The sequence below is a fragment of the Amborella trichopoda genome, chromosome 12 (genome assembly GCF_054954075.1).
Source record: "Amborella trichopoda isolate Santa Cruz 75 chromosome 12, AtrichopodaSantaCruz75HAP2 v2.0, whole genome shotgun sequence".
Taxonomy (NCBI): domain Eukaryota; kingdom Viridiplantae; phylum Streptophyta; class Magnoliopsida; order Amborellales; family Amborellaceae; genus Amborella; species Amborella trichopoda.
In genome coordinates, this window is record NC_142347.1 from 25,687,914 (window position 1) to 25,701,881 (window position 13,968).

Below are 13,968 nucleotides of genomic sequence, written 5' to 3' on the forward strand. Positions count from 1 at the left end.
CCTCGGGTATCCCTCACGTCACCTGGAAGGGTCCTTTGAATTTTTGGGTTACCCTGATTGGTCCTTCCTTCGGAACCTCTTCCAAGAGGCGGCTGAGTCTTCCTCTTAACATTCCCAGATGGCATGGACCTTGCTTTCCCTTCCTTTCTCAGCCAGAAATCCTCACAGTCCTTCTCAATTTTCATCGCAAGGTCCACTAATGGGGAGAACATCTTGAGGTTGGCAGATACAACTCTCCCTCTTATATCTGACCGAAGGCCCCTCTCAAACTTGCTTGCCTTACGCCTCTCCATATTAATGATATGTGGCGCGTAGTGGGAGAGCTCTGCAAACTTAACGACACATTGCTCCACTGATAGCCTCCCTTGTTGGAGCTCAATAAACTCTGCTTCCTTCCTCTCCCTGATGGAATCAAAGAAGTATTTCTCATTAAATGCCACCAGGAAGTTCTCTCAAGTGGCCTTAGTCCCTGTCTCTCTCCAGGACTGCTTCACAGAATTCCACTAATGTTCAGCCTTTCCTTCCAGCATGAAGGCTCCTAATCTTACTTTCTGCTCATCCGAGCAGTTCAACACATCCAAAATTTTCTCCACTTGTCTCTTCCATCTTTCGGCTTTCTTTACTCCGGCATGCCTCGAGAACACTGGGGGTGCCATCCTCCTAAATTTCTCAATCAGACTACTCTCTACCTGGTCCGGAGCAGGGGTAGCCGAGTTCGGCATACAGTCTTTTATAATCTAGGTCATGGTCCCAAGTGTCTTAAAGAACTCTCCAAAGACATCAATGCTCTCATTACTGGAACTCACAATGTTGGCATGAGTCCTCGTCATCATCGACCTATCATAGGAACAGTCGATTACTAGTCTATCTAAAAACCACTCTAAGGATACCCCCAAGACTCCCTAAGCCAAGAGTCCTATCATGGCTGCTCTGATACCATAACTGTCACGACCCCACCCCCTGACCATCCCGCCGCTCCCGCCAGAAGGCGACAGAGTACGGGTCGATTCAAGGGTAGCGAATGCCACTCAGGTCGGAGTGCACTCATCTCTTCATAAAGTTGGAATCAATCCAAACCACGAAATAAAACAAAAACTTCCAATACAACCATATAATTACTGAACCAATAAAAACCAATTATATAAATATATGCTCCAAAATTATTGTAATTGAGTTCCACGGTGTCAAAGGCCCAATAACAAAATGCATAACTTAAACAACAACATGGCCCATGACCATCTAACACCTACAGCCAAAAAGCCTCTTTGTCAAGTGCAGTCCTGCAGCCACCAAAACGTTCACCCCAGCTGACTGTCCTTGTCTTGCCAACTATCACTCTACATGGAAGAAAGTTAAAGGGATGAGATGTAAAGCCCAATAAGCAGATCAAGCATCAATCATTCCTCCCTAAACAGAGTTACTTCTATTCATTCACAAGATTCATACATTTGTCATAACTTGGAGTCATATATCATAATTCTTTTGTAATTGTGAAACAAGCGCAAATCAGATATCATCGCATACATATAACAATTACAGGCAATCTTAACACTGCCTACTCCCAAAGTAGAAACTTTATCCATCAGGCTAAGTCAATCCTATTACTTAGGACTTCTACACTCCCTCAGGAGGAAAGGCAATGACAAATGGATGACCTATTTCTTCATGCCTTCATACGCAAACACACAAAATCCCCAGCACTCATTGGGGCTTTTAATAGGCTAAGGCCTTGCAAGACACGACCCTCTCCTTTTGCCCATCAAGTGAGAGAGTGTTACACTACCACTGGATGGCCCAATTCGTAGTGCCCATATAGATTTGGGGAGCTCGACCCTCCCAAATATTCACATTCACTTCCTAACTCCCATTTTGTCATGGGGAGTCAGGGAAAGATCGCAGCTGCCAGCACCATCATTCACACAATAGATACCCCACCGAACAGGCAGCTATCAGCCATCAAATTAGAGTCGTCTTATTATAACCATGCACTCATATCACATAAACATGTCTTATCACAACCATGCACATTCATATCACATAGGCATGTCTTATTACAACCATGCACATTCATATCACATAGGCATGTCTTATTACAACCATGCACATTCATATCACATAGGCATATCTTATTACAACCATGCACATTCAGTGGTTCATAAGAATTCATGAGCATTCACTAGTTCATAAGCATTATCCATTTCATAAACATGTCTTATTACAACCATGCCTTATACAATAATTCATGAGCATTCTTAAACATTTTCCAGTTCGTACCCTAAGTATGCCTTATAACTACCATACTTAGTAAATTATTCGTGTGAATTCATTAATTTGTAAGCATTAACCATACTTAGTCGATTATTCGTAAAAGAACAGGCACTTCGATGTGATAGTCACTTAGAAAATCGAGCATAACTGCTCGTCCACATAGAATTTGGTCACGGTTCCAAAATCAATTCAAAACTAGATCACTTATCTTCCATTTAAAACTGGTTTGGGCTCAATCAGGGATATTTTAATCACCCAACAACTTGTTACAAACATGTGTAAGAGTCTGGAAATTCCTGCAACTACAATAGTGACATACCCATAGAAAAAGTAGTGTAATTTCCAATCCATAAGGAATTTTGGCCTATTGTCAAAATCTTTTTTGGAATAAACACGACCATATTTCAATTAAAACTGGCTTGGGTTCAATTGGACATGTTTTGATTAATGAAAAGTTCATCACAAAAACATGCACAGTTTTTGGAATTTCACTTCCAAATTTTAGCATACTTCAAAGAATGAATGGTATCTTCCAAACCAAAATAGGCATTAATACAATACCTTTTTCATATTAAAGTATACTCACAAGGGTGCATTTCCACCAATTTTCATTAGTAACAGATATATCTACAATACTCCATTTATCATGAAATTAAGAGTTACAGTTCTAGAAATTCAGGCTCATTCTAGTGCAATCGCATACATTCACCCCATTTTATCATTTCACATATTTTCATGCTTGAATCCCATACTACATAATCAAACAAAATTAGGGAAGCATAGATGCTAAATCCACTTACCTACACAAAAGAGTTCTTAGTTTCTTCACACGGTTTTGCTTCAAGGGCCAAACTCAAGGTTCTTAAGGACTCTAAGGGGAAAACGTGGGTTAGAGTGAGAGAGAGAGATACTCTTGAGAGGGGAGTGTGAAAGGGTACTTATAAGCAAAGTGAGGATAGGGCAACATGCACAAGCCACATGGCACTCATGCAAAAGCTAAGTGGCATCTGGTGGCATCCAAGTGGCACACATGTAATGGCAGGTAAAGAGGTTCCCCTGGCAAACAACACTCACGTCGGCTAGCACACGCACGGTGGTAACACTTACACACACTGCGGTGACAGTTCACTCACGACGACTGCTCTTGGTCTTCTTCACACATGGCAGTTAGGTGATGCTCTTCACTTACACTCGCGGCGGCTGCCTCATTTACTTACACTTGCGGTGGCTGCCGCATGTGACAAAAACACCCATGACGGCTGCTCTCGGTCCTCTTCACACACAGTGGCTACACACGTCACACACGACGGTTGGCATTTACACACACGGTGGCATCTTCTCATACTCTACCTCACACGGCGGCACATGCCCTCAGCCATGCTCGGTGGCACACTCTTGCTCCGGAAAAGCCTGGGTCCTCACACATGGTTTGCTATGATATGAATGCATGATAATGAGATATGCTCTGTTATGATCTGAATGCATGTAGTAAGACATGCTCAGTTATGATATGAATGCATGATAATGAGATATGCTCTGTTATGATACGAATCCATGTGGTAAGACATGCTTAGTTATGATATGAATGCATGATAATTAGATATGCTTTACTATGATATGAATGCATGTGGTAAGGCATGCTCAGTTATGATATGAATGCATGATAATGAGATATGTTATGTTATGATACGATTGCATGTGGTAAGACATGCTCATTTATGATATGAATTCATGATAATGAGATATGCTCTATTATGATATGAATGCATTTAGTAAGACATGCTCAGTTATGGTATGAATGCATGACAATGAGATATGCTCTGTTATTATACGAATGCATGTGGTAAGACATACTCAGTTATGATATGACTGCATGATAATGTGATGAGCTTTGTTATGATATGGACGCATGTAGTAAGACATGTTTTGTTATGATATGATATGTACATGCTCTAGTATGATATGAAAGCAAGCTCTGTGACACTCTGTGATGAAATGATATGTGTATAAGGCACTACGCAATGGGTCATCCATTGGCAGTGTAATATGATATGAAATGATAAGTGTATAAGGTGTTATGCAATAGGTCATCTATTGGTAGCGTAATATGATATGATAAGAAATGTGTATAAGGCATTATGTTATGGGTCATCCATTGGTAGTGTAATATGATATGATAAGAAATGTGTGAGGCATTATGCAATTGGTCATCTATTGGTAGTGTAATATGATATGATAAGAAATATGTGAAGTACTCTGCAATGGGTCATCTATTGATAATATAATGTGATATGATAAGAAAGTTGTGCCGGTAGTTGAGATCGTTCCCTGACTCCCAATGATAGTAAGGGAGTTAGGATGTGAGTCACATGGGAGGGTCACGCCCCCCAATATATGTGTTTGGCATTGATATAACGCCCTCCAGCTAGAGAATAATGAGGGTCATGTCTTGCAAGGCCTCCGCTTATCAAAAGCCCTAAAGCACGTTGGGGACTGTGTGTGTGTGAAGGTACAATGAAATGAGTTATCCATTTGTGGTGTTTTCCCTCCTAAGTGATGGTAGAAGTTCTAAGCGATGGGATTGACTTAACCTAATGGATATGACTTCTACTTCAGGAGTAGGTGATATAAGGCGTGTTTATGCTTGATATATTTATGCTTGCCTGATTGTGTTGATTTGTTTTAATGCCCATACTTGAATGATATGATATATGATGTTGTTATTACTCTACCATGAAGTGAATCATACACCACACATTGTTAAATATAATTGTGATAAATGGCTTTATGCTAGTAAGACTTGCATGAACCTTGAGTATGGTTATGATTTACTGTGTGTAGGTAGGAATGTATGGCACGTTGATCTACTTACTGGGCTTTATAGCTCACTCCTTTAACTTTCATCTATGTAGAGTGATAGCCCGCAGGTTGTGGATAGGCAGTTTGGTGATCGCGGTTGGCCGTTGGAGCCCTATACTTATTGTGGAAGCTTCTTTTTGTATGTTTTACATAGCAGTTTGGCCATATAAGTTCTCTTTGTATTGAAGTTATGTAATATTGTTGGGCCTTTGGTCCCTTAGACTCTTGTAATACTTTGGAGCTTTTATATATTGTTTGGAACTTGTTAGTTCAGCTCTTTGGTGGTTGTGTGTGGTTGGAATTTTGTTTTTCTTTCTTGGTTTGCTTTGAATCATTCTTTTCAAAGCGTTGAGTACATTCCTACCTGAGTGGCATTCGCTACATGTGGTCACGAACCCGCACCCTATTGCCCTCCAGCGTGTGCGGTAGGGGGAAGGGGGCAGGGCTGTGACATCATCCCTCTTCCACTATCGATTGGAGCGATAACAAGATTTATTCCGAAAATCGTTGCACTAGTTGTACGGTGATTGAGAATTAAATCTGACTCCCAAGTCATATCAAACTTGTGCACACTGGTCACTCCGAAAGGTGGATGCGTTAAAGAAATGCATAATGTTTAGACAAACATTAGATTCCAGATAGAAAACCAGATGACATCATATACAGACCCAAATTCACCCGTGCTCTTCACATTAGAAACACAAGCTTTATTATTTATATTGGGTACTGAGCAATTTCAGAGTTTTAATCCTCTGTTACATTTTACATCGACTTGAAGAAATAAAATAAGCGGAACACCTTTGACTCTGACTTTGAAACATATACATTTATTTCTTAAGAAGAAAATACAAGCATGTTAAAGGAAAGGATAACGTAGAGGGCATATCGGCCCATATACTTGTAAAAATGAGCAAGGACTTGTTATCCTTTGAGTCTGGTCTTCAGAAGAGAACGGTTCTCAAATGAGTCACATGAAAACAATTATCTCTCTCTTCATGTTTTGAATATCACCTTATTTTCTGCTATTGGTTCTTGTTGATGCACAACCTCTGAAGAACTCTGCATCTCTACTACACTATGTCTATCAAAAGTGCAACCTCCTCTAATATGAGGTGTACCCTTTTTTATTGTGCTAAATTATGGTTATTCAAGGGATAACCATGCACTTCTCATATTTGAATCTTCACCCTCCATTTCATCTTGAGTTTATCTACTCATTTGAATCACAGATCTTGCAGGGTGCGATCTTTATCGTCATAACATGGTTTACCTCTTGTGTTTATCTTCTCACGTTGTTGATCTCTCTGTTAGGTTATTCTCGCAAATACAATCGCTAACGCTATCGAACCTCATGATCTTTGCAGGAGCAGAATCAGAGATTCATCATTATCATCAATGTTGTTGTCAGTGAGCTGTAACCACTTCCGTTGTTCAACTGAATCCATGCTAACTTTTTAAGAGTAATAAAGCAAGGAGCCTAGAGTTCAATGGTGCTAATTTAACGAGAGAATTCCTTGTTCTTGAAGAAACATTTTCCCTTTTGCGGTAACCGATTGGCCGTACAATCCGTAAAGCTTGTAAGACTTTAATTACCATGCAATGATGCTGACGATGGGTTAAGCTATCATTGGGAAGTTCAAAAATGTTGTAGAATGAGATGGGTTAAGCCCTCTCTAGGCAGCTTTAAACTGCCGTTAAGATTGAGATGGGTTAAGCCATCTCTTGAAAACTTTAGATTGCCGTTGAGATTGAGATGGGTTAGGCCATCTCTGGGCAGCTTTAGATTGTCGTTGAGATTGAGATGGGTTGAGCCATCTCTGGGCAGCTTTAGACTGCCGTTGAGAATGAGATGGGTTAAGTCATCTTTGAGAAGCTTTAGACTGCTGCTGAGATTGAGATTGGTTAAGCCGTCTCTGGGCAGCTTTAGACTGTCGTTGAGAATGAGATTGGTTAAGCCATCTCTGGGCAGCTTTAGACTGTCGTTGAGACTGAGATGAGTTAAGCCATCTCTAGAGAGCTTTACACTGTCTTTTAGATTGAGATGGGTTAAGCCATCTTTGGGCAGCTTCAGACTGTCGTTGAGAATGAGATGAGTTAAGTCATCTCTGGGTAGCTTTAGACTATCCTTGAGATAATCCTTAGTCTAATATCAAAATCCATAGATAAAGCCATGCCCTGATCTTAGTCAAATGGGACATACTTGAGTGACAAACTTGTCCACCGTATGTTCGCGACATGTCTTCAAGTGATTTATTCTTAATCTTTCATTGAGACTAAGTGTTCATTTTCCAAAGGTAAAATATGATTCATTATCAACTCAATCTTCGTTAAGTGTTGATCAGAATGTATCTGGTCTTATTTATCATAAAAGTACACCCAACAAAACTGCCCCGGGTGCTTCACACATGAGAGATCCTCGAAAGGGGTGTAGCGTTCAACCAATCTCAGGTGGACTCATTAACATCATACGTCTTATACCTTCTTCATTAAGGCGGCGCATGCGTACCTTTTTCCAGCCATCTTAATTAACATGAGAATGGATAACCATCTCATTTATCACTGCTCCATATAGCCATCATCAATTTTGGGAAAGGACCCCTCAACTTCTTTATGGGGCTCTATAAATACATCGGCAACCCTAGTGAACAATCCATCTTCGACTCTTCATCTTCTTCTTTAAAATGACTTCTCCTGTTCTTACCTGTTCATTGTGTGAATTTTCAGTATTAAAAAAATTAATTTTGTTTCATATTTATATATTGATAGCTTCATAGTGCACACTTAAGTATTACTTGAATGTATTTATATGTCTAGTATTATATTAGATGAATGGAAGGAACCTTATTTAATTAGAAAATATTTTTAATAAATAGCATTTTGATTTTAAAGAACATTTCCCACAATCATATCAATCAAATACATAATTAACCGTATTGCATGCAGTTTCAGCTGCCGTTGCCAAACGGGTGAGATTACAAGCATCACAATCTTCAGCTTTCCCATTGCCGTGTAAATTACCCATACTACAGTTTATCATAGAGAGTTGCTTTCACTTGGCGAATTTTACGTGCATCCCAGATTCAATGAAAATTAGTGATTCCCATGGAGAATGCAGTGAAAGCTATCAAACGTCCACTATAATTGATAAAGGTTTTGGCGATTTGGGTTCTTTCGTTTCTTTTCCCACGGTTGTATGGGATAAGTTTTTCAAGTTTCTAATGGAGCGAGTATCGGGGGGTCCTTCGACAACCTCTTTGAACGCTCGTTTTGTAATCCATGTGAGTCCCATTCTCTCTCTAGCATCTGTTACTCACATTCATTCTCTCCCTATCTATTGTCCACATTCTCTGATTATGTTATAAATCGCTCTCTCTCTATCATCTGATATCCATATTTTCTGATTGACGTAAAATATTAGGGTATTAATGCCTGTGATCTTTACAGGGAAAGGAAATGCACATCAATCTGCAGAATGTGCCTCCACATTCTGAAGCAGTTAAGACTTCTCTCTGTAATCTCAAACTGGACAGTGATGCAGAGACCCACATTCTACTCAGAGGCTTCGAACCCCTGATTCAGAAGGTTAGTCTCAATCTATTCAATCATTTTGTTGTTTAGGTTCTGCAACAAGTTGGTATATTGACTAGTCTCAGTTGCGGACGACTACTCACCAAATCTCCAGGAAAAAATAAACCTACAAGAGATCAAAAGTCGAGAAGTAAGAAAACCAATAAAATAACGAGGAATCAGCCTCAAAATTTCATTAACTCAAAACTTATGATAGCTTTAGCAGACCAGCTCCCAAAACCCTTCAATGACAATCATTTGAACAAATTCGTCCCTCTTAAAGCTCCCACAAAATCCTAGTCATGTATCTGTTTTTAGTGCTAGCCATCCATTATTAGCTTAAAATGGAAAACTAAACCGTACCCCCAGCAAAACCATACATAAGATTTGAAATAACGAGAATCCAGCTCCACATTTCATTAACTCAAAGTTCTCAGACACATAGAAGCAGAACTGCCACCACATCTCCCAAAACTCTTCAATAACAATGGGGAAAAGTGTGTCATATTGCCACAACTTTATAGAGCCCGGTCCAATTGAAATCTTGCTGGCAGTTTTTGTTTTGATGGCGGAAAAGCATCAAACTAACCACCTGCACCCAAAGAATTATGGATTTGAAAGAGATAGATTTCAAGCCTAAAAAATGTTGTATCTTGTAAGTTGTCCCATATCATTTGGACCGACAATTTTCATGTGTTCACAAATCCATCATATTTGCACTATTTGTGGAGCTTCAAATTTCAAATTTCAAACTAGGTTTGATATGCTAATATTTGAGGGTCAAACGTGGAATATGGAATCATAGTGACATTTGGACTTCAGTTTGTGCTTATAAATTGGTTGAGTTTCTCATTAATTCTTTAATGTATGTCATCATCATTTAGTTTTGCATCGATTCTTTGTTATGTGCATTTAATTTTATGTTGATTGTAAGTTGTGTGTTCTACTCGTGGTGTTGGTTGATTGCTTTTCTTTTCTTTGTTAGCTGTAAAGCATTGAGACCTTCTATCCATTTCTATATATTTATTTTTATATATTGTTGTTGCTTTGTGCAGAAGTTGATTCAGAGTACAAATATTTCAGGATTTTTATCTGATTTAAAAATGATGCTGGTAAGACAGGGGCTTTTGAACATCATATAAATTTTGAAATATTCATAGGCTGATCCTGCCTGGACTCACAAAAAATGCAGATCAACATTGTCATGGTTTTCTGTTTTCCTTGTCAATAAATTCCTTCCTATTCTTTTCTGGAACCTCACCTACCCCTACCGGTGACTTTTATTTGTTTTTAAAGTAATGGAAACAAGTTATCTAAAAGATAGTATGCTTTTCAATGGCAAGAGTTGTAAGAGAGGGCTATGTATATCAAAATAGTATCGTTATGCAACCCAGGTTGTATTTGATAGTGACTTGTCAAGATCTGTTATTAATGCACTGCATAAGATAATTTGAAGCTTCTTTGCTGATGTTGCTGTCAGTGATGTATATTCCTGTACTAGGATAAATAAGTGAGAAGAATTAATACCATTGTTCATGCACTAGACTATGATTTCATTTGGAATGATCATTATTTTTGGCATATGTAGGTTTGTTTTTGTTTTTTGAAGAGGTTGGCTAGACATTGATATACAAGCCGTGACAATGCGGCTTGTGGAATGTACAAAATTAAGGGAAGTGTAGGACTGCAAAATTTGAGGTGGATAAGACTCCCTCCTTGGCCAAACCCTCAGCCACTGAGTTAGCCTCCCTAAAAATGTAATGCCAAAAGATGTCACTTTTAACTTTTCTTTCTTAGCTTTTAAATTTGCATTGCCTTTTCTAGGCTCACTGGTGCATGCATCTTCTCCACTTACATCCTCTCCAACTTCGCCAATTCAAACTGATTTTCCCCTACAACAACCCGTGAGGGACAAGATAACTGCCCATCATCCTTAGGTGGTGATTGTTTTCTCATTTTTTAATCCTTTCTATGCCATGTGTTTTGTTTTCTTTTTGGGAAATTTTTACTTGAGGTATTTGATTTGTTTCTTCAGTTATGTTACATCAAGCATCATTGTGATTCTTAAAAGTCTGACCTAAGTTTTTGATTGACAAAGAAGCATTCTCTAGTGTGGCCAGCATTTGTTCATCATACCTTGGAGATTATAAACATACATGCATATGTACATATAGATAACCACACCATACTAGAAGCAGCATTAGTTTTATTGATGGTGTTGCAACAACCAGATGAAGTGCAATTCCCTTACCTTCACTCATAAAATGCATGTCACTCTGTAATGCTGCAAATTTTTAGCATGATATGAAATAGCACTATCGATAGTTTGGATCTCCTGGATTCATGCTTTTGATTTAGTGTCCATTTCTGTATTATTTAATCCAGATTTGTATTTTGGAATCTGTTTGCTTCTTGTTCATACATTACTTCTATCAAATTTGGTGGTTATATGTATGTTCACTGGTTACTTTAAATTTTGCTTACTAATGATGCTTCTCTTGTTTCTATATTGTCATTTTAGGAGTATATTGTGAAAGTCAAATGTAAGGAAACATCGCGGTCATCTTCATTTCACCGCTTTATTTTCTCTGAAGTATGCTTCAGAACTTGACACTTTTATGAACATTTTAATCACTTCTATTATTTGATCTCTTTTCTGAAATTACTTTCTGAGCAACTACACGATGTCGTTCTCAAGTGTTGACTCTCTCTCTCTCTCTCTCTCTCTCTCTCTAACTCTGTCTTATAATTTCATTTCAAGTTTGTTCTTTCGTTGCTAAGTTTGTTCTTTAGGTGATATGTTATTTTTACGATTGCTAACTGAGGTTGAACTGGATGTCTTCCATTACTTTTTATATTGTTGATGGACCTATCCTTGAAAGGCAAGTTATAAAACATGTAATTGCCAGATCACTTGAAGGACATTAGTGATATGTGATTAAGAGAAGGCATATCATCACAACTTGAAGATGTGAGGTTTTGGCTTTTTGATGTCCTTGATGAGTTTATTGCTAATTGCTAATGCTCCCAATTTTCATGCTTTACATGTAACTGTGATTTACTATCTCTCACTACAAAGTGCAGAATATTATGTTTTCGACGAATGTTACATCACCCCCTCTTGAGTAGGCTTTGCCATTGATGTTTTGATGAAGAGAAAAAGGAAGCATCATAATTAAAGTCATGGAGATGCGTTTGTGATTCTGCCAATGAGGAACAGTGGAGAAAGATCTCATGTAAGTTTGCAGAGCTCCATATCATCCATTTTGAGACCATCATGCCTCTTTGGCAACAAATTACCTTTCTGAAGGCAGCTAGCCTGAGGAAGTAGTAAATGCTTCACTAACCACCATTCTCCAGCCCTAGCAATCAGAGAAATCCTTTATATTTTAAAACGTGAAGATGCCATCTGATGATGCCCCTTGCATTTCAACAATCCTTCAACCTCTACTACCCAGAAATCCTGCTTTCTTTCTTTCCGCACCATTCGTAACCTAAAGGGAAAATATAAATGGACTATTGGGACTTTGTAACAATTCACAAGTTACTGGATTTTGATCTTGCTGTATGAGGGAAGCGGAAACTTCTTCTTGAACAAGAGGAATTGGGTAGACGGTTTCCACATAAAGAAGTTAATATATTCCTAAATGGTTTCATAATGTGCAATTTCATTTAATCTGTCTAATAATGCATGTTATCACCTGATGATTGATTATATTACGTTCTCTTTGGATTTTTTGGCGTGCGGCCTCTGAATACACCCAAATTTGGAAGGACTTGCAATTTATGAGTAGGTTCATGAGTTTTCTACCTCCCTTGACTAGTTGAAGCCCCAGTGGAGGAAGTTCATATGCACATTTATGTGTGCATAGGAAACATTTGTCAACTTACCTATCATTCACCTTGAGGTTTTGTTTTTCTTAACTTTCTTGACATATTTCATATAAACTCTGTTTATTTGGAATTGTTGAATTTGGCTGTTATAATTTTGGACCTAATGTCGCACAAGTAGCAACAACAATGTATTTGCATTTAGGAACGCTTAGGAATGTCAATAAAATAATTTGGTGACTATGTATTGTATGACATCTGTATATTCTCCAATGATACAAGCAAATTTTAGAATATGGTGCTTTGTACTGAGAAATGAAGGATATTTATATGCTTTATTTATAATCATGCATGGGTACTTCACACTTCATGTATGATCTAACATGTATGTAAGAAAGCAAAATATTTTCAAGAAGTGGTGGCCTCCAAAACTTATAAATTAGGTTTTGTGACTGAGTTTGAAAAGATTTATATATGAACTCTGAAGTTCAATGATATTTTTGCCCTGGATCTACAAAAGCACCATATGTAGCATTTGTGGTTTGAAATTAGTCTATTAGATTTTCGACACACTTGAATTTGGTATGTGCACTGCAGCAGTCAAGCTTACGGTATTTCAACACTTTTAACTCCACATTTAACACCAATAATTTTTGTATATTTTACTGAGGTGCTATGTGGTGAGAATCAATTCTTGGGCAGCTCATAGGTTAGAGTCATTTCAGGACCATGGTGAGCAATGTCGACTAGTGCAAGTTTCAATTAGTTGAATAGTTTTTTAATCATCACCATCATCATCATCGTCATCCAAGCCTTATCTCAATGATATGGGGTCGGCTACATGAATCTTGTTTCTCTATTTTTCTTTATCTAGAGCCATAAATTCAGGATTCATGATAAGATGTAGCAAAGTTTTACGTCGGCTACCTCTACCTAATGCCACCCACGTCCTTTACTTGGGCGTTGTATGAGGTAACGGAAAGATTAAGGTCCTCACCCTTATTAGACCAAGCTGAATAGTTTTTTACTATAGACCTATATTTATGAATTTGTTTGCAAATGTACGGTTGAAAGCATGTGTTTATTTCTGTTATTATTTGCTATGGCTCTTTTTATGTAATCTGAACTCCTTGATGTCTTGCAATAGTTCATTTCCCATGTGGATTCCTACTTTGGTTAACAAAGCTTTGGATAAAGCCTCCTAATTGCATACAAATTTTCCATGTTGTTATTGTTTCCATCCTGATGCCTTTTCATGCTGATACAAGAACTGTCTGTGAGTTGGTTTGGTTTATGGTTTATTATGTTGGACCAAGTGCAATGAACGCAGCAATGCATAGGGGCCTCTCTCATGCATGCTTGAAGAGTTCATTATTGGAGTTTGGAATCTATAAACCATGAAATGGTGATGCAGCAGCTTTTGCTGCTTTTGCTGAATTCTTT

At 38.3% G+C, this 13,968-nt stretch overlaps 1 protein-coding gene across 50 annotated transcripts in view; it reads left to right on the forward strand.

Annotated features, from left to right (window-relative positions):
• The first annotated feature begins 7,834 nt into the window (after window positions 1-7,834).
• Window positions 7,835-13,968, forward strand: part of LOC18438629 (zinc ion binding protein) — a 41,665-nt gene continuing 35,531 nt past the window's right edge. For 27 of the 50 annotated variants that reach the window (XR_016046303.1, XR_016046307.1, XR_016046305.1 and 24 more), the window contains exons 1-4: window positions 7,835-8,405; window positions 8,572-8,709; window positions 9,750-9,806; window positions 11,216-11,287. Coding sequence is in view for 15 of the 50 variants with exons in the window: in XM_011626792.3 (XP_011625094.2) it covers window positions 8,211-8,405; window positions 8,572-8,709; window positions 9,750-9,806; window positions 11,216-11,287 (462 nt within the window). In the remaining 35 variants the exon portion in view is untranslated. Of the gene's footprint in view, window positions 8,406-8,571; window positions 8,710-9,749; window positions 9,807-10,282; window positions 10,452-11,215; window positions 11,288-11,524; window positions 11,666-11,778; window positions 11,931-13,968 lie in introns of those variants that run through there. The other 23 variants (XR_016046315.1, XR_016046318.1, XM_088854314.1 and 20 more) reach the window with 13 other exon arrangements.